The 25210-nt window shown below is 43.4% G+C and overlaps 1 protein-coding gene across 3 annotated transcripts in view; it reads left to right on the forward strand.

The window, feature by feature from the left end:
- The window catches only part of LOC134640950 (transcription factor COE3-like), a 146748-nt gene that overhangs the window by 31549 nt on the left and 89989 nt on the right, over positions 1 to 25210 (forward strand). For all 3 annotated transcript variants that reach the window (XM_063493063.1, XM_063493081.1, XM_063493073.1), the window contains exon 6: positions 7675 to 7743. In XM_063493063.1, the coding sequence (XP_063349133.1) occupies positions 7675 to 7743 (69 nt within the window). The remainder of the gene's footprint in view (positions 1 to 7674; positions 7744 to 25210) is intronic.

The raw sequence follows: 25210 nt of genomic DNA on the forward strand, positions 1-25210 counted from the left end.
TCAGTCTACAGACCTTGGTGAGTGAGGCTATGAGTGTGCTGCAGTATACAGTAATAGTGCAGTAAAGTTGTAATCTGCTCAGTAAACTGGACCAAATGTACAGCAAGTCAGTTTACATGGGCAGTGAACTGGTTTACGTAGTAACAAGTTTGTATAAACCTGAACTATTTTTTCAAAATTTTTAAACTAAGTAATCACTCAGTTCATGTTTGCATAAAATTTTAGCCATCATAACATTTGAATAAATTGGTTCATATTTGGAGTAAAATGGCTGGTGTAAATCTGGAAAAGAGGGGCCTAGCTACCTGTCCTAGGTGTGCAGTTTTGTTGGTGGACATTAAACTGAGTTATCTATAAAATAAAAAGAGCCAAATGTGCAAAAAGTTTATCTAGAAGTGGTTTGGGAAACTGATAACTTTTAAAAAAAGTTTAAATATGCGGTAAATTGGGTTAAATTGGGTGCACACTGTTGAGATGTTTAATAAATAGGTAAAAATGGTGTAAAGCTTAATGTAAAGTGTACACATGTGTGGTGAGTTGGTGCAAATCTGAAAAAAAATTTACAAAGTTAACTGGCTTTAGCAGTGTGTATGATAATCTGGGTCATCTTTAGAGTAAACTGGGTAATCTTTAGAGTAAACTGCGCAAAAACAGCAACAGCTCAGAGTGGAACTTGTTTAAATGTTTAGTAGACTGGTTTTCAAACTGTTAAGATGTTACTAAATTAGTTAAAAATGGAATATACGGGTTTAAATGTTTGTTGGACTGGTTTACACAGTGAGCAGAAAACTCAGTTTGTACCGTTCAGTTGAACTTGAAGCGGTTAAAACAAGAACAGGTCTGACATGTTCGACCTTGCATCTGCCTCCTGCTCTGCCGTTTATCTCTCCCACTTTTTCAGCCAGACTTGAGTATCTGTGAACTTCCCTTCTGCTCTCACTTTTTATCGAGCTCACTTCCCCCTGCGAGATTCCGTCGATACGAGCTTCATTTCCATAACGACGGCTGGCTGTCGGCGTCTCTGAGCTTCAGTCATTATGTGATTGAGTGCGATTATTAACCAGCTTTCCCCCTGATGGATGTTGTGTTTCCATTCACTAATGAGTAAGGCATCAGAGACTGCCTCGCTGTTTCCAACACGCGCTCCGTGTTTCTCTGCCTCCGCGGCCCCAGGTGAGGTCGTCTTTATGGGCGTCCCCATTGGTTTGTCTACCTGGATGCTGCACCTTTGGGTGTAGCACCTGCTGCAGGATGTTACCCTCTAATGTTTTTTTTAATAGAGACCTTCTCTGGGTTTCTTCGGGTCTTAATGTAGTGTAGGTTTTCTAAGAAAACCTGAAAAGACATGAAATAGTCAGTATTTACATTAAACTGAGCTATTGTTTTAGACCTTAAAAATCTGATATGTAGTCATTCTTTTTTTCCCCTCATAAATCTTGAAGAATGCAGCAAAAATGAAAGAAATGAATGCCCTTGGTAGTGAATTCTAGGCCTCATCATCCTACTTTTTGCTGATATCCTTCTCATGTTGGTCAGTATGTTGATGAAATTGGTATTAGATCTGATTTGAGCCTATGTTTAGGTTTTAAACCTGCCTAAAACTCTGAAAAAGAAACATTGTGCTCTCACTGCTCGAGTTGTTGGTTACTAACAGATTTATATTTTATATACATTTAACAGTCGTGTAGAAAAAAACCTTTTTCATGCACTTTAATCATACAAGAACCACCGAACTCAGAAATTGTCACTGAGATAGTGACAGTGACAGAGCATCACTCTGTCCAGTTACGCACTGCACTAATGGTGTCACAGCTTTGTTATTCAAGCATGAAAACAAATCCCAGCCTAAGTAACTGAACTGTAAACACAATAAAAGAAAAAGAAGAACGCCTCATTCTGTTAGAGCTGCAGAATGTTTTAGTCCCTTCATCCTGTAAACCTGGAGAACATCCAGTCAGGATGCTACAGCATCAGTGCAAAATACAGCACATGTGCAGCAGATGCACTAATTTGAAGAAAGTACACGTAAATGTTAAAATGAGGGACCCTCAGTCTGAACAAGAGTTTAAGTTACTAGTTACAGAGAAAACATCACAAACTCTCAAAAGTTTTGAGCTTTTGGGTTTGCAGTGGTGCAGATTTCCATTTGAGTGCTTGTAGTTTGAAGATGTTTGTGAAACACATTTCTGGATTATCTCTGGTGTGTGATTTGGTTTGTTCCTGGATTATCGCAGATTAAATTCTGGATTTTTATTCAGTTACTGAGTTGGGACTGGGTTTGGTGGTATCTGTTTTTCTGGAAGCCGCTCTGGGACACTGTCAGGTTCCTTCACTGTTTGTTTGAGCTCTGACCTCGCCGTCATATTACCGATTCACATTAGCCCTTCTTAAACTGATCTCTGCAATCACAAAGCAGCGTGAAGCAGCGAGAAGCAGGCGCTGCAGCGGCGGCGGCAGCCAGGTTGGCACTGCGGCATTGCCAGCAGGCTCCCGGAGGCTCGCCAGCTCCGGGCCGCTCGCCTCGCCTCGGCTCGCCTCGCCTCGTTGGCTGCCAGGCTTCGGGCGATGCTGAGGAAAACCTGCTGCCACGCTCACAGAGGAAGGTGGCGTCCAGGCCGGGCTGGAGCGAATCAGCCGGCCTGGCGGCTGCTGAGGTTTTCCAAGCCTTTGGGTAATTACAACACTTGCCCTTTGAAAGCGAGCCCTGCATCCCCGGCCCGTCCCACTCTGTGTTATCTGGATGCTGTGATCCTAGTGACGCAGTGGGAATCGCTGTTTATTTTCCTTCTGTGTGTGTGTGTGTGTGAGAGAGAGATAGCAGCACCGACATGCCTGGACAAACCTTCTCTTTGTGGCTTAAGTAGATTCCACTTGTGGTGACGTCTGAAGTGGCGAGGAGGAGCAGCCAGCGGTAATGATGCTTGTGTGGCCTGGCTGAGGCTCGCCGGCCAAACTGGCTCCTGTGGCTCCAATGTTTTTGGTGGCCTGAGAGAGAGAGAGTGTGTGTGTGTGTGTGTGTGTGTGTGTGTGTGTGTGTGTGTACGACCAGTCTCTCTCTGCAGCAGGGACGAGCTCTCGCCGCCAAATGAGTGACAGCAGCAACACCACACACACTGTTTGTTTTATTTTAGCCACACACACACTCAGCCCCTCTCAGGTCTGTGTGTGTTGTTCCTCGCAGTCATTAGCCGGCCGTGGTGTTAGCCTGTTTGCGGCCCGGGGGGAAACGTCATTAAGGCGATATTGTGGACGCTCAGCCAAGGTTTGTTTTCGTCTTTGGAAAGGGGCCCCAGGTCCCTGGAGGGGCCCCGGCAGTGCTCCTGGGGTCCAGTTTGTTTATAACACTTCTTTGGCAGTTTGGAGGAGGTTGTCACCACAGCAGCACCAGTGGGTTTCCAATGCTAATTGGTCTCCTGGAACTTTCACTAATGGCTCCAAGTAGCTGGGGGAATAAATTATTGTGGCGCATTCTATGGCAACAGTCACACGTCCATACAGAGACACAAACACGGCACTCGGTTTATGATTTTTCTGTACTTAGAGATCAAACGGTGTGATAAATGATTCATAAAGCGACTCATTTGGCATTCGCAGCCTCGATTTGACGCTTGTTTGTCAAATGGCAATTTGATTCAGGACAGCATGGGGCGAACGCAGGACGTCACAGGTCATATGCAATATGATTAATTTTTAAGAATTACCGGAAGATATGTTAATGGCCCTCGCAGCGATAAGAGAAAAGCATTGTGCAGAGCAGCTTGTCAGAAGGAGGAAAATTAGATCTTGTGTCGGGATCGTGTTGTTATTTTAATGATAGATGGATTGCTTGTGTCAGATTTTTTTATATTTGCATTTCAGAAAGCTCGAGCTCGCCATTGTAAATTAATTTTGACAAATATCTGAACGTTTCTGTCTCATTGTTGGCTGAAAAATGTCCTCTGAGGCGGAGAAACTGGGAGTGCTACCGAGCTGCAGCTTAAAAGTACGCTGAGCTTAAATGTAAGAAAAAGTGCAGCATTTAAATGTTTTTGTACTGAATGTGAAGCTTATGTTAAAGTTTCAGTCCACTGGAATATAAGTTATGCAAACATGAACTGAGTGATTACAACAGGGATCTCAAAAATAAGGCCCGGGGCCCAGAATTGGCCTGCACAACACTCCAGTTTGGTCCACTGGACGGCTTTGAAAAATGCGAAGATCTAAAGGAGGAGAATTATTTTAGACGTTTAACTGTATTTTCATAATTTTTATAGCTTCTCCTGCTGATAAAGACAGGAATGGTCTATTTGATGGTCTGTTGTCCGATAAACATCATTGTTCACATTCCTCATATCATTATGTTCTAACACAGCGGTCCCCAACCTTTTTTGTGCCACGGACCGGTTTATGTTCGACAATATTTTCGCGGACCGGCCTTTAAGGTGTCGCGGATAAATACAACAAAATAAAACCAGTAACAGTACCAAAAAAAGGGATATTATTCATAACACACAGGAAAAGACCCAGGGAAACCGAGTTAACGATAAAAACGATTAAAAAAATAATGCTAAAAACCCTGAAACCATACATTTAACACCCGAGCCTCAACTCTCGCAGCCAAACGACTCACGGACCAGTACTGGTCAATGGCCTGGGGGTTGGGGTTTGCTGTTCTAGCAGATGATTTGTGTTTATTTTTACATAAAATGGTCAAGGTCAAGTTTATTTCTATAGTACATTTAAAAGAACCAAAGCCAAAGTGCTTCACAGGCAGGAAAAAAGAGAAAAAAACCTGAAAAATGAAACAATTACAAGATGCTAAGGTTTGGCTTGAATTAAAGACAGCAGAAATGAGTCTTCAATAAACATTTACATGCAGAAACATTTGGGGCGGTTCTAATATATAATTCCAGTATTCCAGAGACTTGGCGCAAAAGATCGGTCAGCTTTGTTCTGAAGTATTGATGATCATCTGATCAGCACACCTCAATGCTGTGAATAAAATCAGACTAATTCGGTGGTGGTAACCCATTTACTCTCTTAAAAATAATCAATAAGCCAACAAGGTGAAGCTAAAACCGGAGTAGCACGTTCTCATCTCAGATGCATCATCTCATCTGAGCTAAACGTCGAGCAGTGGGGTTTTGTCTTCCCAAATCAAAAGCATGACTGACTCTTTCCAAGACAGTATGAGGAGGATGGGCCAACAAACCCAAGTGGAAGCAAAAAGTTTTTACATGTTTATCAAAGTTAAACATCAACAGTCGCAGCCAAGTTCTCATCAGAGTGATGGATTCATGGAGCGAAATGAATAAACTTAAGTAAAAACATCATCTGGGAGAGGATCCACACCCCTCCTCCTTACTGTGCACCCGAACAGAGCTCAGACCTCCACCCATGCTGCTGGTGGAGCATTTCACATCCACACACTGATGATGCTAGAGTAAGGAACCGCTAACCGTCCCTACGAGTCAGACTAACACGTGGAAGCATGTTACCTTAGCAAGAACACGTAAATTCATCCCTGTTGTGAAATTCAAAGATCGGACTTTTCCACATTTGTTGTTGTCTTCAGATCTCAGAAATACTTCAGTTTGATTTTTAAACGTGTGCCGCGGTTCCGTCTGCCTCTCGGCTCTTTTAATTAATTAAATATGAAAGTATTTATTCATACTGTGTAGTTGTTGTTGCATGTAAAACACTTTGTGTTGCCTTGTTGTTGAAAGGTGCTCTACAAATAAACTGGCCTTGCGCGGCCTCCCCTCTGATTGGTAGAGGTTGAACATGCAGCCTGAGAGGAACGCCTGCAGGCACTGCTCAGGGCAGTAAAAACACTTTAACATCCTCTGCATGTTTTCATGAAAAATAAAAATATTCACAGTCAATATCCTCAAAAAAAAGGCACATGAGTGAACCCCACAAATGTTATTCATTATTTCTGTTGATTTACTGACTGTTTATTAAAAACTTATTTTGCTGGTTTAGTTTGAACTCTGAGCCCTAAATCAACTTTGTCCACCTTTTGTAGTAATTAATACCAACTACAAATGAAAACAACAACCCATCCCTCTGAAAAAAATAATACTATAAATGTACATTAAAGTGCTGTAAACCCAATCAGCTCTGCAGCACCTCTCCTGCAGTTTGTATTTGCAGCTGATCAGCTTCCAGCCCAAGCAGCTTCACCCTGTTGAAGGCTGTGTGAGAGGTCACTGAAGCGTCCTTCTTCTCATTTCTCGCTCCTAACCCTAACCCTAATAGGGCAGCTTTGCCTCTCGCTTTAAGACTTTAAGACTTTAAGACTCTCTAAAAAAACTCACCTTGCTCTGATTGGCCAAGTTCTGGAAGCCTCCAGAAGGGCAGCACACAGTGCTTTGAGAGCTACACTCTTGGCTTTTGTGAAATGTTTAAATATTAAAGAGACGGGATGGCGACACCACCCTGTCCTCATCCCCAGGCCGTCACATAGGCGTGGGGATTGCCCTTAGTGCCATGGTTACGAACACGGTGTGACGCATCAGGATGCCGGGATATCCAATCACAACCTTTCACCATGTAAAGATGTCATTCAGCCTGTCCTCGTCCCAGGGGCGTGGCTTTGGTTTGGTTAACTTACGTCAGGGCGTCCTTTGAATTAGGGCCTGAATCGGCGCTCGTTTCTCAGCGACTGCACACCTCACGATGCATTCACTGACGGCCTCCAGCCGTCAGGACATTTGGACGCTCCGTCATTCAGACAGTTTCCTGCAGTTTCAGTGTGTGAACGTCTGCAGCGGCATCTCATCCGTCCATCCGTCTGATGGATATTAATGTGCTGGGCTCAGCCGACTGCTGTTCTACATGCCACACTGACCCACCACACCAAAAGCCTCATTTGGCTCCACCCGTCCCCCACCCTGCAGAGCTGAAGTAGAAATCCAGCGCTCCCTCCGGATGCCTGCACAGACTCTGGACGGGCTCCTGGCTCGTTTAATTTTGGAGTCTGCGGCCGCTTGGATGAAACACCGGCCGCTTCGCCCTCTGGCTACCTGGACGGCTGTTTGGCGAGGCGCCCTTCGGTTGGCTGGCTGGTTGTCAGGGCGATGGCACCGGGGAGGGTGGGGGTGCTTCCATTGCTGGGTATCATCCAACTGTTAGTGACCTTGGCTTGGACCCCACCCAGCTGGACTCAGCTGTGTGTCTGTGTGTGTGTGTGTGTGTATCTGACACCAACCTGCTTTTCAAAATAAAAGTTTTTCCGGATAGCTGGGTGGATTTATTTTAGAAGCAGATTATTAACTAATAATATTTTTTTTAATAAAATCTATATTTTCCCACAAATTTGGTTGAAACTACAGATAAAGTTAGAAGTCACTTTAGTTAATTTAAAGACAACTTATTTTCTTAACATCCCCTGCAATTAAGCTTCATTCTTGAATATGGTTTGAATTATTTTATTTCCCTGTTCTCTCTTTTATGACTCATGTTCAGCAATTTGTGAAAAACCTGAAACTGAATTTGCATTTTCTTTAACACTAATGGTGACTTGTTGGAACAGTCCGCTGAGCTCAGCGAGCTGTGAATGTGAAGATCACTGATGGTTTTACTAATTTTTAAAGGTTAGAGAGGCTCATTGACCTGCACCTGTTTTGGGTAACGTTTAAATCTGTTGCTTTTTCAAGTCGTGTTAACTCAGTGTGTCCTTTCCTTTCACAGCCGGTGTTGTGACAAGAAGAGCTGCGGAAATCGCAATGAGACGCCCTCTGACCCCGTTATCATCGACAGGTAGGAACTGTTCTGATTTTCTTTCTGCTGCTGTGTCTGGTTCAAGTTTCTGGCTCAGTTTGTGATGCTCATGAACATCAGGAGTGACAGCGAGGAGTCTGGCGTTTATGATTGGACGTTGGTTTAGCCTCCTGCTTGCGATCGCGAATCGTTTCTTTGACGTCTAATTGCGCGGTCGGCGTAAAGCTGACTGTCGCCCGAGTATAAATGGAGGGAATCAGTTGTTTGATTATCTCTAGTTGCTGCAACTGAACGCAGCGCAGTGCGAACTGCAGGTCAGGGTTACTTCTATCCAGCAAACAGGATTAAATACACTTTTGGTTTATTTGCTTCTCACTGTGAATGTCTTACTTCTCATTCATCAATAGCAGCCATCAGTTAGGCTGATTTTTAGAGATTCAATCTAACTTCAGTCCCGTTTTTTTCCCCAGAAATCTGCATCTCTCCGCCTTCAGCAAAAGTTTGAGTTGTTGTTGTAATTGTTCGTGTATGCAGGATATTAAACTCGGCCCACTTGTCTCGGTCCTTTCGTGTGGAAATCATGTGGTAATGTACGAATGAGGCTTGGGTGGGATTATGGTGTTAAAATACCAATCTTTCTGTTTTTGTAAAGGGAGAAAAAAAACTTCTACGGGACACATTTTTCTAAAATGGGTTAGACCTAACACTGATGGATTAGTCCTCACAGGGTTAAAGTTATAGATGGATGCTACATTTAGTGCTTGTATTATTGTGCACTGCACAGACATGCTGCCAAAGGACAGTAGTTACAGCTAAAACGCTGCGCTGAGCTCAGCGAGCTGTGAAACATGGCGACTGTTTGATAAAGGTGAGCTAGCCAACATGGACGACGCTGTGCCAGAAAGCCGTGGCTAACAACGATGGACTAATTACCTCTAAATAAACAAAACTAGCATAATTTTCTTAACGATGTATCTGATATTGTTTAAATTTTGTATTAATCTCGCTCCACAACCAAGAATCCTTGCAACTGACCCATCGTATTATTGCAACTCTAAAGCACGACTTGTCCTGCAGTGGAAGAATTTTCTGAGCAAAAAAAGTCTTAAAGACGTAAATGTTGCTGTGGATGAAGGATCAAAGATGTGACTTTCACCCTGGAGACTGGGGTTTGTGTCCCTCAAAACCAGAAATAGATGTATGTATTTCTAGACTTGGAGCTTGCTATGTTTTCAGATTGGAAAAAAAATTGTTTTTGGTGGAATTTGGTTTGTTAGATGTCTGTTAGGTCCCTTAAAATACAACATTCACCACATATTAAAAAGAATTTATGGCAGAAAGACTGAAAACACTGAGCTGTTTATTTTAATGAGATGGTCAGTTCTCTGCTGTTTTTACAGGTTCTGCTTAAGTAAAGAATATCTTACATTTTTATTCAGAAAATAAATAGCGAAAGTGGCAAATGAAAACCTCATGTAGTGGTGCGTTTAAGGACACCGCCGTTTAAGAACTGATAGCTGAATGTTCAGCAGAAAAAGAAGCTTTAAAAAGAATAACGTGAAACTTTTTGTGAGGCGATTTTTATGCAAATTAGCTGAAGGTGTCGCCTGCAGGGAGGTAAGGTTAAGATCACATAAAATGTTTGCATGTATGAACCTCTCGCACATGTTGATGCAATCCAGCTGTGCTCTCTGTGCAGCTGTTGCTGGCATCAGTCGGATTTCTTTTGTTTCTTTCCTGCTTCTTCTGTTTTTTTGGCGTCTCACTTCTTTCTCACCTCTCGCTTCCGGCACGAGACGCCGCCGTGTGAATCGTTTAATCAACACCAGCAACAGCAAAATAACATTTACATGCTGCAGTACGAGTGCGAACTGGCGGCTGATCACAGGCTTTGGTTCGCAGCGTCTGCAGCTCTTTAAGACCTAAAGAGGTCCGGTAACGCTCCTTCTCTTTTATTCTCATCCATGAAAACGTACAGCTGGGAAACACTGACCCAAAAATGTGATTCAGTGCATGTCAATAAATTCATGCCCTCGGAAAAATACGTTAGTTTTTTTTCTGATTTTAAAACAGCAGCCGTGATTCCTTCATTTATTTTTCATCCAATGCCACATTAAAGAAAAAAAACCCTCCACATCCAATCAGGCGCTCACAACCGCCAGCATCACAATCCTTTATTAACGCGGCGCTCGTCCTCACCGTCTAATCCCTCCGCCCTCGGTGTCCTTGGAGTCGGCGGCTGTCCGTCACAACGCCTGGCTGCGATTGGTCGGGTCGCAGTGGTGGGAGCCAGTGACCTCAGAAGAGGTCGGGGGGGAGGACGGAGGGAAGGAGGGGGGCCAGGACCAAGTCCATGTTGGCTCGTTAGAAAGGCCTTGGACCTCAGCCACACACGCACACACACACATACAGGTGATACACACTTCCATAGTGTGTGAGCTCTGACACACACATTTATAAGAGAAAACACACAAGTACACCCACAGTGACACTGACACACACACACACACTGCTGTGTCCTCTCACCTCAGACTCTGTGTGTGTGTATGTGTGTGTGTTTAAAGGCTTTGTCACCTCTCCGTGTGTTTTGTCACACATGTGAAGGACTCTAATGTGTCCACCCAAACCTCAGGGTGAAATCTAAATCCTGGTTCAGACTTCTGCATTGACTCTTTGCAGAGCCGATGATGTAACATACCTAAATGCCCGGCGCCGTTGGCAGCGTTCGTGCTCGTGCGTGGCGTTACTCGTCTTGTGGTCATGTCCCGTTGTTTTATATCTCGAGCCAACCACGATACAAACAAAATGAAATCTTTGCTCTTTGTTGTGGTCTGGTCTTTAGAAGATATTTTTCCTCCAAGTTTTTCCACTTTGTATATTCTGATACCTTCATCACCCTCCTTCCAGGAATTTGCTGCCACCTGTGAGTCCTAGAAGAATAGAATAATCCTTTAATTGTCCCACCAGGGGAAATTTGGTTGTAACAGCAGAAAAAAAGCACACGTACAAACAGAACAGGACACAGAACAGAAACACACACTATTTTTACAGCAAAAAAAGTACAGATAAAAATGGCAAACCCAGGTTGTAGTGTGCAGACAGAGCAGGGTACTGGAAGATGTTTAAATAATTAAGAATATTTAGAATATTTAGAAAAAGTACAGATTGTGCACAGTAGGGCTGGGCCATATTATACCGTTCACGGTAATACCGGTATAATGTTAGGCAACGATAGGAAAATGAAATATCGCGATAGAATATGAGTAAAACGCGCATGCGCAGTGCCTTTGTTTTCATACGCACATGGCCGATTGTTGAGTGAAACAGATGAACCAGAATTGGTTTGTAAACATGCTGCAACTTCAGTGATGTGGAACTGGTTTGGTGTTTGTCCGTCAGATACACGCAAAGCACATTTTTTTGCAGAACATGCAAGCGGGCCTTGTTATTGCCGTATTTGTCGGACTAAGATGCTCTTAAATCTGGGAGTAATCTGGGTCCTAAACTCCGTATGCTTCAGGTCAAACACTGCAGCATCACTGAGAGTTAAAAACTGTCTAAATTCTTTCATCTTTAATAAAACGATCAGCGTTGCTGCTTTACCAGGTGTAACTAGGAAGTTTAACTTCCAGGCATCCATGAAAACAGAATTTATTACATTTAACGGAGTTAGAAGTTAGCAGGAAGCTAGCGGAAGTTAGCTCGCTAGTTTCGCTAGTTACCTGAACATGATATAGCATGTTCTGACTGAGAGATTTCTGAAAAAATTCAAACGTACAGCTCTGCTGTCACTTCCAACGTAAATGAAGACAGGAAACTAAACAGCGTTTGTAGGGTTACTAAAGTTGGGCTAGCTGGTATATAATGATGTGCTATGTGATCGCTAGCGACACAGCTATGTTAGCATAACATAAACAGTGAAGCTGGAGGATGAACGCTAACACTTTTCCACTTATAAAAGTTAACGTGACGGTTCCTGATAGTTAGAGACAAATGCAATCGCATGGCAGGATGCTGTAAACGGACCAAACTTCAGTCAGGAGAACAACTGAGATAATCCATCCACAATAGAAGGTTAGTCATTAATATACTGCAACAACATGGGAATAGAGCAGCTGTGATAGAATACAGCATTAATGAATCAATGGTACAGAAGTGGAGGAAGCAAGAAGAATGAGTTGAATAAAGTTTGATTTATCTGACTGCTTTGTTTCGCTTAATGTGCCTTATAATCCCGTGCACCTTATGGTCCGAAAAATACGTATTTGACTTTTTTATTTGGGACACTGCAGTTTAATGTTGCAAGGCACCTCTTTTTAACTTCAGTGGATATTATACATGGTTATGCTCAGGATATGTCAGCCCATTTCTACTGGAAATGCCTTTTGGTTAAACTGTCAGCAAGGAATTTGCATTTACACTGTTAAATTTTTATATAGCTTTAATGCACATAAAAACCAGCTTCTTGTTTAAGTGAAAATAAATGGAAGGTTGTCTTTTTGCGCTAGTAAAGTTGTGGAGTTGTATTTTGTCTCGCATCAATTATATCGTCAGTTATATCGTTATCGCAAATTTTTCAAATATATATCGTGATAAATATTTTTGGCCATATCGCCCTGCTCTAGTGCACAGGTACAATGCACAATCCTTATATTGATGCTATGATTATCATTGCTCATTTTAAGGCGGTGATTTTTATTCTGTTACTAATAAATTCAAAAACTGCAGCGAATTTCCAGAGAAGTGCACGTCAGATTACAGTGTAGGGTTTCAGAGTGGTCTGCGGTTACGCACTGAAGCATTAAGTGCAGCCCTTCTAGAAGCAAGTTTTGACACTCAGCAGCCATCTTGGCTAATGCCTCTGGGCACTTACTTTGGATGGGGAGAGACCCTAAACTTCAAGGTCAGAGGTCACAAACAAATCGGGGTAACAAAACACTTTTATTGTAGGATCTTTACAGTAAAAAACAGCTTCAGTGGATTGTTGCTGTGATTTTCTTTTATGATGAATCAAGCTAATGTTAGCCAGCTAGCTGATAAACTTATCGGCCAACATTAGCCAGAATTCCAATTTCTTCTAATAAAGCCTATTTGAACCAAATAGAAATTTAACCAGTGGAATCTGAGCTTTATTTCTCCCAGTGAATGTTAGTATCTATCAGTATGTGCTGGAAAATTAGCTTCCCATTCCTTGAATTACTGATTGTCTTCCAGTTCAGGTCACTTGGAGATTAAAAAGGTGGAAAAAGTGACTGGACACTCGCAGGTTCCTCTGATCTCAAAATCCTAAACTTATACTGTAATCACAGGATATTACCTCTGGATCCCAAATCTGTTATTTTTAAAGTTAAAAAATCCAGTGAAAGGAGATTGTTTCACCCAAATCAAAAGTCCTGTGAAAATATCAGTCCCGTGTGAATCGGCATCGCTGATTTTTGTCTGTTCATTTCTTATGTTGGTTTTCTTCTGCCTTTTTCCCGAGGCTGTAATAGTTTTAACATTTTGGGTGCAAATCCCTGAGGTTCATGGAAATCTATTCATAGAAAGAGCGACTCCATTAGAAGAGCCAAAACTCGAAGGACGATGACATGGTGATCACAGATGCTGGTAGATTCACGTAAAACACACACGCTATCTTTTGCGAAACACAGACATGGACGTATAATTTCTAAATCACATGACGTCCCCTGGTTCTGTGACATTCTGACAAACTCTGGAAAATTATTTTCTATTTCCTGGATGTTTCTCTGCAGCCTGACCGCTTTAATTAGGACAGGACACTGATACTAGTCCACTAACCCAGGGAATACACACACACACACACACACACACACACACAGACACACACACACACACACACACACACACACACATACATATGTGTGCAGACACACTATCAGTCGTCTGCTGTGATTTACTGGAGCTTCGTTTGTCTCTGCATTTCAGCGCCTGTTAAGAAATGCAGGGATTTATTACTGTGACCCCCCTAACACACACACCTTTCGCTGGGGTGGTGGTGATGGTGCTTTAGTGTGTTTTTAGTGACCCATCATGCAAATGATGTAGCTACAGTAAAGCGGTTTAATGCTCAGAATCCACGTCTCGCTGAAGTAAATCAAACGCTCCCATTCTTCTTATTTTATGAGGAAACGCGTCTTTTCATGTTTTTTTTCTTCGTTTGCTTTGTCTTCACGCCTTTCTCTCGACCTTTTGTCTCCCTTCATGCCTCCATCACCTGTGAATAAAGCAGGCGAACGCCTCCTGCCTGGACCTCCTCGCTACTGGGTCACTGTAACGTTTCACTGCCTGCAGGTTTTTGTGTTCGTATTTGCTAATTTTAAAAAGACAAGTTTGTGAAAAATGCACAAAAATATATTCTAATGAAGTCGGTAGACTGCTCCTTAAATCTGGTCTGAACCTGAAGCTCAGTGTCAGCTGTGTGTGTGTGTGTGTGTGTGTGTGTGTGTGTGTGAGTGAATATAAATGTGCGGTGATGCGCCTCTCAGAGGTCGCTTTGTTTCCTTCGTTTACGGTTAATGGGTGAAATCCTGCCGAGGCAGCAGAAAGCGGCGCTGACGGATCGCCGTAACACCGCTGCTATTACACGCTAATATTGCAATTAGATGGGTGGCCAAGTTGCCCGAGCGGGGCAATAAATTGCCGTAGAGTGTCAAAATGTACGAGGAGGCCGGGCTCTAATTACCCAGAGCGCACCTCTTCACCCGTCCGCGCCTCTGTCCTCCCCCTCCTCTTCGACCGTTTGACCATCGCCCTCCCCCGTTAATGGTCGGGCCTTACATGGAGGTCGTGACCCCCCCCTCATCTGCACTTGTTCCTCTACAGCCATTTGCAGCTTTGATGTCATCTGTAGAGAGGTGAGTTTAGGGTGATGGAGAGCGACCTTTGACCTCCACAGAGGAAGAGGTGTTCTTTACAGCTCCATGACTTTATGTCTTCTTCAGCTGATGTTCAGATGCACTCTTAGGAGCACAAACTCCTCCTCCTCCCCTTCCTCCTCCGTCTCCTCCTCCTCCTCGTCTATCTGCCGAAATACCCAGAGTAATGAGTGAAAAGGTTCAGAATAAGCTTGGAGTTTTTTGTGGAAAGTGTTTTACTTCATCTGCGTGCCGACTGCTTTGAGAATTAATCATCATTTGCACAAAGAAACTCCTGCGCAGCATCTTTGTCTCGCAGTTAAGATGCTTTATCGTCTCACGGGAGCTGAAATCCCAGCAAGGCTGCGGTGAGGAGAGGAAGGCTTGATTTAAGGAGGCGCTTCAGGAGGAAACTGAAGGAATTAGTTAGACGTAGTAAAAGAGGCCACTCGTGCTGCTTTTACTGTTTTCTTTATTCACGTGACATCGCGCTGCATGGTCACGGAGTCAGATCAGATGGTTTTGCAGTCATATCTTCTCACTCTTATGATGTCATTGATGAAGGAGGACGAGCCATGAGCTGAATTCCTGAACACATAAAGACAGTTTTCTGTTCTTTAGTTTGGTTACAATCTCTTTGCTCCTATTGGTTCGCATCACCACATGATGATGAGCTGAGATTAAACCACTGACCGTTCTCAAAGTTTCAGTTCCTCCAACCCAAAACTTTCAAGTCAAACAGTCCAGAGGTCCAGTTCACAGACTCCAACTAGCAGCTATAGCTGTCCATCCCACCATCCAGCTGTCAGGCAAAGAGGCCACGCCCCTTATAATGCAAACTTATTGCTTTAATACAATTTTAACAGGAGCATTATAAAAACATTCACACCTGTACCAAGTATTATTTAGATTTAGGTTATCTACAGAGGCCAGAAAAGTTTGTGTGTCAGACTGTAAACATATTTATTTCTGCTGTAAAGTTTGAACATGGGAGTCTGTGGGCACTGACTCACTGCTGGAGCCTCTGGTGGACGTTACAGGAACTGCAGCTTTTCAGTGCTTCAGCGTTGGCTTCATTTTTTCCACCCTGGAGGGTGATGCTTGATCTCAAGTTGATCTGGCAGATATATGAAGTGCGGTAGAAGACAAATAGTACAGCTGTTGCAAATAGTACAGCAACAGCTGTACTATTTGCAACAGCTGTACTATTTGTCTTCTACTTCTTCTGATTTGTGGTGTTGATTTCTCTGGACTCATCATAAAACATTTAAAATGTAGTGAGTTAGAATTTAATTAAACAACCTTAAACTTTTCAGTATTCCATTTAAATGTCTACAGAAGAACTTTGACTTGAGCATAATCAGTGAAGAAATCAAAGTAAAATACATCAGATGGAAAATGTGTTGGTTTTATGTTGCGGGGACACGCAGTCAGTTTGTGGGGACCAAAAAGACCAAAGTCTCATAACCTAAACCATCAAACTTCAGGATGAGAGTCGGTGTGCTGTCCGCTGAAGTGATGGAAACACCAAAGAGTGCATGTTGGTGAATAATTCAGTCTGAACATCTCGCCACCTGCTGCAGCGTCTGACCACCATCTATATTTTACAACCCTATATTTTTGTGGTTTGTCAACCACAAACACACAGACTTCCCTCAAATCCACGCCGAGCCCCACTGAGGTGCCGCCCTGGAAATCCAGCAAGTCCTAAAACAACTGAACTGAGCCTCACTGGGGGTATTTAATATATAATGTTTTTCCTCGGTTCCAAAATGCAGATGGGAGGTTTGAGCCAAAACCTACATTTCCCATAAGGCACCTTTGGCATTATCAGTTTCGGACATGCTGCAAAGTCCACCTCACATCTTTTTACATCGAGTAGCCTGCCGAGCAAACATGAAGATCATGAGATGTGCAGTTTTTTCCTTTTACACCCTGGAAGTTCAGGAAATGTAATTAGCCGTCATTTCAGAACTACAGGAAGGAGTTAGCCTTCAAAATAAAATGCCATAATTTCAACTCTACACGTCGTCTAACACAACATCCATCAGTCTCCCTCAGTGACCACCTTAAACCCGTATGCATCCACCCTCACTCTGACCCTCACCTCACATTTCCCAGAAATCCCTGCGGCAGCCCCCAGGCCTTCCTCCCCCTTTCACGGACTCTTCCTCATCCCCTGCCTCACCCTATACCTCCCTCCATCTCTCGCTCTGCTTTCAATTCTGGCCTCGCCTGCTCAGTAATGTCCTGCTTTTATTGTAAATCTATACTCCTAATCTGGCCGGCTCCGATGGGCCTCGCTCGCCCGATCAATGCGCTACAATTGCTGGGAAGGGTCCACAGGGGCAGATAACTGACCCAACCCCCCTCCCCCCCGTGGAGTTAACCCTCCATTGGGTTCACCACACACACAGAGACGTGACTTTAAGCTTCATAGCTGCCATTTACTCTTCATCAAGTAGGAAATCTTTCCCCGAGGTTTAAAACACCAAACCTGCAATGATAAAATCCCTCACATTCCCAACACACCGGTTTATGTTTGCTTACATTGTCCTCAGCTCGCGTTTTCAATAGAAGAGCTTCGAAACACCAGGCAGCTACCTCCAAGTCCCACAACCTGCAATTCCTCTAACGTCCAGCAGAGGCTCCAGCAGTGAGTCAGCCCCATAGACTCCCATATTTTGGTTGCTAATTTCCCCTCATGATAACACAGATTGACCCATAGATTGGAAACTATTGGACCAAACCTTATGACACCAACAAACTAACACTGAGCAGCTGACAGACAGGGGGCAGCACTAAGTAGTTTAATTCAGTACTTGAAGTACCTTTATCTTCTATACTTTTACTGCGATTTTAAGGTCTGTCGGAGTATTTTTTTATCGCTGTCTTGGAGCTTAAACTTGTGCATAGAATCTTCAGACTTCCACTTTTTGAATTTGGACAGAAACGGAGGGAGAGGTTGGAGGTCAAGTATGAGTCCTGTTTTTAGCGTTGTGTTTACTTTATTTGGAATGACTCTGAGCGCTGTGATGGGATCTCACGAGTGACCTCTGCCTCTGTTTCCACAAACACGACGGCATCGCTCGCTTGTTTACAGCCGAGGAGCTGAGACCCAGTCTGAACCTCAGGGGAGCAGGGAGGCGGAGGGGAGGGGATGGGAAGTTTTCCTTATGCCCCCCCCTCCGTGTCCCTCAGAACCCCCACCAGCCCACCCACCTCCACCTGACGGGGTGTCTCCATTAAGCCCGGGGGCCTGGCGGGGCCTGGGGGGGCCCTCGGGGCTCGGGCAGGTTTGACGTGATCCAGGCAGAAATGTTCAGTGGCCTGGGACGACCGCATCCATCTACCACAGGGGAGCGGTGAGGGCGGGTGGAGGTGTGTGAAGGTCAGGTCTCCTGGTGAATGGTGGAGTTTCCACCGAAGTTAAGCAGTAAAACATGTGGAGCAGTTTTCATGACGTAGCTCGTAAAGTGTTTTTTTCTAGATTCTGCCTTCAAACTCAGTATTTCACTTTCATTTCGTCCGTTTGAGTTTTTACACGTTATCGCTTTATCATCCATGTCGCTGCACAGCTGCTGTCGTTCACCCTCTACAGTGCTGCTCAAAGGCAAATGAAGCTTCTTTATTTGCTGAAACTGATCCAGAAGCAGCTGAGGTGGCGGAAACACAGATCAGAACACCAGAGGACCTGGTGTCGCTCCAGGTCATCGATCTGGTTCCTTCACCCGACCGTCTCAGACCTGTTTGAATAAATTCCAGAGGGAAAGATCCACGTTATGGGAATTAATGAAAATTTCAGGTTTTGCTGTCATTAGTTTAAAAAACATTAAGAGATGAACGTAGGGTTGTTTTTCTAGCATCATCGAAAAAACTCTTCTTTTTGGGTATGATGAATGTTTGTCCCTGAAACAGTTGGATGTCTGGTCACTGACAGCAGGTTTGGAGGCCTGGAGCCAGAGGTGGAGGTAGAGGACCGATATCTGATTTCCAGCTTCTTGTATAAAAACTACAGGATATTCTTTAAACAAATCAGCTGAGAGGTTTCACAAACATTAAAGTTTTGATAGGGAAAAAAACTTCGTCCAAACCCAGGTACGACACCATGGACCGAATCTTAGAAAGCAAAGTTCTGTTGGTGGTATATCCAAATTTTGTGACGCTGTTCTCTTTCAGTTTCCCCAGTATGATTTTTTTTTTTTAATTTTAGAGAAGGCAAAGATTGTTTCAGAAGCAAAGCAGGATGTTTTAGTTTAATATTTGTATTTTTGTCTGGCCAAGAAGACAGGACCATCACTGGACGCAGGCTTGATTAACTCCTTAGCTGAAGATGCCCCCCCGAAAAATGTCTAAAACCCCCAAACACGACAGCAGGGTCCTGAAATTTGGCATTAAGAAGCAAATCGTTCCCCTGGAAGTTTTTTGAGGTGGGAATTCTCACCTGAGGGGGAATGACCCGCCTGTGGGTACAATTTACAGGAAAATTCGCATCACTGTGAAAGGAAAGCAGCACCGACTCCATCTCCACATCCCACCAGTCGATTCAGACCTTCAGCCCGCCATCAACTGGTTCCCACTTCCTGTTGACTCCTAATTGGATTGAGGAGTTAAGGCCAAATGTGATTACATCACCGCCTGCAGGTTCGTTAGCCGCCTCGGTGTCAACATCCAGCGGTGCTCAGTTGGAAACGCCTCCAACTACCCAGGGCGGGGCACACACCGGGAGACCATGGGAACTTTGGGAGACATCCCCACCCACCAACACCCCACCTTGCTTCCCCCACGCCAAATCCCCCTCCCAGCATGCACCTCACCCCCTCAAGGCAAATCACCTTGTTAATCTCAGCACACACTCAGGATGTTCGTGCTTACGGCCGCATGCAGGGATGGATATGTGTAAACACACACACACACACACACACACACACACACACACACACACACACACACACATAAGCGCAGTCCTCGCTGAGTGATGTCAGAACCCCCCCCCCCCACCCCCCACCCACTTCAGGTTTCAGTGTGAGAGAAAAGTTATCGATCTCCGTTCACTGATCCTCGTGTTGACATCCAGCATCAGCACCAGCTGCTGCTGCTCTCGCAGCGGGGGGGTCGGCGCTGTGCTGGTGTAAACATGAGTTTACACCCCCCCCCCCCCCCCCCCCCCCCCAACCCCCTCCCTCGCCTGTGCTATCAATGCACCAATCCCACTACTACTTCTTCTTCTGGTGTTTGGGTTGAACTCTCAGAGCAGATGTGACACTGAGCTCAGCCTCACGCTGCCAGATGTGAAGTTTTATCAAGTTTGTTGGTTCATTTCTTGTTTTATTTTGTTAACATTGGTCTCAGTGTTTCCTGTCAGTTTGACTGACAGAGTTTTACCCTCTGAGATATCTATAGGCCCCGCCCTGATTGGGCTCACCTGTTCCCGTGTATCTGCAGTTATTGTCCTCTCACTGCCCTGATTGTCCCATGTGCTCCGGCTCTTATCTCTCGTTTTCTGGCACTGTCCTCGTGTGCAACCTTCTGTTTTGTTCTTCTCACCGCCCGGTTCGCTGCGTTTGACCATCACCTGTTTTTCGGATCGAAGATTTGGATGTGCTGTGAGTTGGTGTACACCCAGCTTTGCTCTTCTTCACTGCGGACTTTGCGTTAGCATGCGTGCAAAGACTTGAGCCGCACAGTTTTTGATAAAGTTTTTGGCCTGGTTTGGACGTCTTGTCTCGTATCAGAACGACTCTGTGGCTGTTTCGCCTCTGAGTGAGGAAACAGTATTTACAGTTTTAGAACTTCCTGCAGGAGGTTTTAAATCAGAAATTTCAAATTAGTGTGTGAGCGGACAGAAATCCTCTATTTGTTAACACTGCTCTTATTGTGAAACATCTGCTTGAGCGAGTACTACTTAAAGCGCGACACATCTGGGTTTGTGCAACAAAAATTAAAGTAAAGTTCGTGTCTCCACCTCTCCAAGTTTGTAGCTCGCGCTTTGCTCCACCCATATTAGGTGAAATCAGCTGATTGTGGTGCAAACACGGGAAAAACAGCACGCTTGATGACTTTAAAGAACTTATATAACCATCAATGTTTGTTTTATAGCTGTGATACACTAGAATTTGTAATATAATAGAGAATAATGAGTCACAGAAAAGTGTAATGTGATTACATTAGGACATAGTAATCTTAATCTATGGGTGACACACTACATGGAAACCGTAGCTCAGGGTGTCGCACCTCGAAAGCTTCACTTTATTTCATGTGTGACGCTCGGCGGGGTTAAAGGAGGGCTGATGCGTCCTCCTTCACGTCAGGCTGCTGTTAGCATTCACAAGAACCCGCTCTGATTAGAAACGACTCCTCTCTCTCTCCCTGTACCAGTCATTCTCAAGCTCACTCGCCCTTCTTCCTCCTGTTAATCACTCAAGTGTTTTTCCCAATTAAGAATGCACTGATAACCTTCCATCTCTCTCTCTCTCTCTCTCTCTCTCTCTCTCACACACACACACACGCAACCACGCACACGCGCGCGCGCACACACACACACACACACACACACACACACACACCAGTTTAATCAGGAGTATGAGCGCGGTGTGGCTAATTAAGGACGACCATCCGTGGGCTTCTGCTTCGCCAGCAGATGTGGGGGAGGGGAGTGTGTTGTGTGTGTGTGTGTGTGTGTGTATTCTCTATCCAGTGGCAGCCATGTTAGCCTACATTTGTGTGGATGATCACTGGTTAGCAGTCGAGAACTTTTCAGGTGGTTTAATTTCTGTAACGTGAAGGTAGAAACTGAGGGGAGGGAGTGGAGGGGGTCCCAGTATATCCCACTATATCCCAGTATATCATAGTTTACTGTTGATGTTTCAGGCACGACGTTACGGCTATAATATTCCACTTCCCTCTTATTTCCGAGCTTGAAATGAAACTAAAGGCTCCGTAAAGCGTTCGTTATTTCCTGTTGATAAAACTTCATTTTGGGAAATGTGAAAGCCAGACTTACCTGATACTGCAGGCTTGCCTTAGTTGGTATTATATTCAGGTTGATCTTGAGTGAGTAGTCAGAATAAACCTTTATGATCTGGTCCTGATTGCTCATCATGCAATGACTTCCACCACCTCCAAGTCTGAGGTCACGGTGCTCGGAGGTGGTGGAGGGTGGAGTTCCCACTCTGGGTCAGCTGAGCTGATCTGACTTCCTGCCTTCATATATGGACCTGACATCTTTATTTGTTCAGATGATTCACGTCATCTTAATGCGACATTTCATGTACAATGCACACAACAAAAGGTGCTGTTGCTCTGATTTGGACTCACCGTGCCTTGGTCTACTGAAGACTGTTTGTTTGCTCCTGCTTTAGCTTTAGCATGCTGTACCTGTGGCACCAGGAGTCAGCTGGGTTTCAAAAACGAAGAAGACTCGGGGGAACTTTGCTGAAGGCTTTGATTAATCAGTGAAGTAAGTGTAAGATCAATGGACACCTGCAGCCAAATGTGCACGCTGAAGGAAAAGTCAGCCTCAAATCAGAGTTTCCAAAGTCTCATTTCAATCACAAAACTCCTAAATATTAAGGTAGTTCACGGAGGTATGCACAGATATTTATGTAATTTATTTAGGACAGTGCATGTTAATGAACATAAATGTAAAAAAATTACATGAATGTAAACATACCAGATTATAGCCAAGGGCTAATTTCCATCTGTTGTCCATAAAACATAAAAAAATAGACATAATAATTCATAAAATTACGCTACGTTACGTCGTTACTCCTCTAGAAGGACGTCCCATTTCAAGGAGACATTTATTAAACCTTTATTAATTAAAAATATTATTGTTTAGGTCTTAAAAAGGGGTTTAAATCTAAATTTGAAATCATTTTAGGTGAAACTTTAATTTTAGAAAACAGGAAGAAAAAAACCACTAAAAATCCTTATTCTGAGAGTTTGAGCACATTTAACCTCAGGAACATAGAAACACAACCTGAAGCACAAACACAGCTCGTCCGTGTGCAGATAAATAAATAAAGCTGTGTGTGTGTGTGTGTGTGTGGTGTGAAGAGTGAAATGTGAGGCGGGCGAGTCCAGACACGACGACAGCAGGAAGAGAGATCTGGAGGGGAGGGTGAGTAGAACAAGGGGGAGGGAGGAGGTGTAGATGGACAGGTGGGGAGGGGTGGGGGTGATGGAGGGGTGAGAATGAGACAGTTGTGGGTGAGACGGAGGAGGAGAAAGAGAAGGAGGGCAGATTAAGAGGGTATTGATTTCTATATAAAGATGGAGGGATGTGATATGGGGAGAGGTGGGGGAGTCAGAGGGGGGAGTCGCAGGAGGAGAGGAGGTCGCTGGGGAGGAGAGACGAAGGTTCGGGTTACATAACGACCCAAACGTCTGTCTGTCTGTCTGTCTGTGCGGTGCCCGTTTTTAACTCAAGGTCCACCAGAGCTCTCAAACACAGAATGAAACGACAACAATAATAATACCTGTAATAATGATGATAATAATAACAGGAACATAATATTAATAATAACAATAATAATAACAATAAGATAAAATATCATTAAAAAACATGAAAATCCCCCAATAATGTTTTAAATGGTTTTGTTAAAGTTTTGATGTCTGAAAAAGAATTTTCAATTATTTAAAATAAAAATCTTAATAATAATTTGGAAAAAACTGAATAAGAAATATTTAATTATTTTTATATTAACCAGAAACTTAACATTAAATATAACAAATAAGTCCAGAAACAGTATAGGAAAAATTCCAGGTAATAAACCCCACAAACTAACAAATAATGATAATTAAAAAAATAACAGAAACAATAATAAATAAAAACCCAGAAAACAAATAAATCATAAACCACTAATATTCCAGAAACAAATAATTCATAAATTATGAAGAAATGATCAGTTGAATAAACAAAAACCTGCAGAAATCCAGAAACAATCCAAATACAGTATTTATCAGAAGTATAACATAAAATAAAATTAACAATAAAGACCCAGAAATAATTCAAAAACAAACCAGAGTTAACCGAGATGCCTAAAAAACTAAAAGAATCTAGAAATTAACCACTAAATGTACCAGAAATAATCCAGTAACCTTAAAATTAATCTGAAAAGAAAATGGACATTACTGGAAAAGTAAACAATAATCTAAGTGAAAAACAAACAAAAACACTAGCAGCAAATAATCCAGAGATTAATCCAAAAACAACCGAGAAGCTATCGAAGGAAAGTTGGGCTTAAGGTGGAATTAATGTGACACGATCACATTCTGAACACTTGATTAGGGAATAAACCAGATTTCTGTTTCCAATATAAACCTCCGATCGATATGATCAAAACACTCGTGAAAACCGCAGATTAGCAAACACACAAAAAGCTGCAAAAACGCACGAAATCTGAAAAATCTGACTTCTGCATGCAGTGAAAACAGAGTTTCTTCTTCTGCTCGATGGATGTGAAGATGCCGAACACTAATTCACACTGAGCTATAAGCCAAATAATAAAGGTCATGGGAAGGTCACATGATCCATTTCAGGGTCCAGTAACAGTTTGTAGTTAATGTGAAGTTTCCAAAGACGTTCAAGCATTTAAACAAAAACTTGAGTCAGAGACGTGCACTCAGGTAAACACACAAACACACACACTGTGACACACACACACACACACTGTGACACACACACACAGTGACACACACAGACACACACACACCTTCAGCTCCTCTTTTCTCGCTGTTACAAACTGTTGCCAAACAAGCAGCTCCACTTTTTTCTTTTTTTTTCAGTGAGAGCGTGAAAACAATCGAGCAGCTGAGCTGAGCTGCATCCTGCTGCTACACACACGCGCACACACACACACACACACACGCACACACAGTGCAGCTCACTCACCCACAACACAAATCAATACCAATTTATAATTCAGGATTGCTGGAGTTTGGGTTTTAGGGCAGCCTGGCTTCCAGCCTTCATAAATATTACAGTGTTATTGACTTGATCTCAATGAATTGGAGATTTTCTTCTTCTGCGTTTTTTTTCTTCTTCTTCTTCATTGCAACCTCCCGCTCCCCACTCCTGCCTCCCCTTCACTCTCTCTCCTCCTCCCTATTTTATTCCTTTTGGGCGATTCTGAGGAATAAAGTCTTCTTTATTTATTCCCTACAAGTTGGATAGCTAACAGGAGATAACATGGTGGCTAATAGTCCCCCACCTCCCCCACACCCCATCACTCCCCTGACCATCATTGTATCACACAGACACACACACCTGAACACACACACACTCGATAAGAGAACATTTCTTCTCTGACTGAACAAAGACGCCATCGTGTTGAACGCTAATAATCAAAATCTCTGTGTGTGTGTGTGTGTGTGTGGCTGTGTTTGAAAGACACAAATCTGTGGACACACACTCCCCCTTTATCTGTCCAGGCCAGTTAAATCCTATTTTACTGATCAATTGATTGCTTATTTACAGATTTCCATCATATGATCACTTTTTGACACACAGACACACACACACACACACACACACACACACACACACACACACACACACAAACAAAGCTATAATGATATTTTCTGTTGTTTGTTTTCAAGGTAGTTTGAAGACAGGATTTACCCAGAAT

The sequence above is a fragment of the Pelmatolapia mariae genome, linkage group LG2, assembly GCF_036321145.2.
Source record: "Pelmatolapia mariae isolate MD_Pm_ZW linkage group LG2, Pm_UMD_F_2, whole genome shotgun sequence".
NCBI lineage: Eukaryota > Metazoa > Chordata > Actinopteri > Cichliformes > Cichlidae > Pelmatolapia > Pelmatolapia mariae.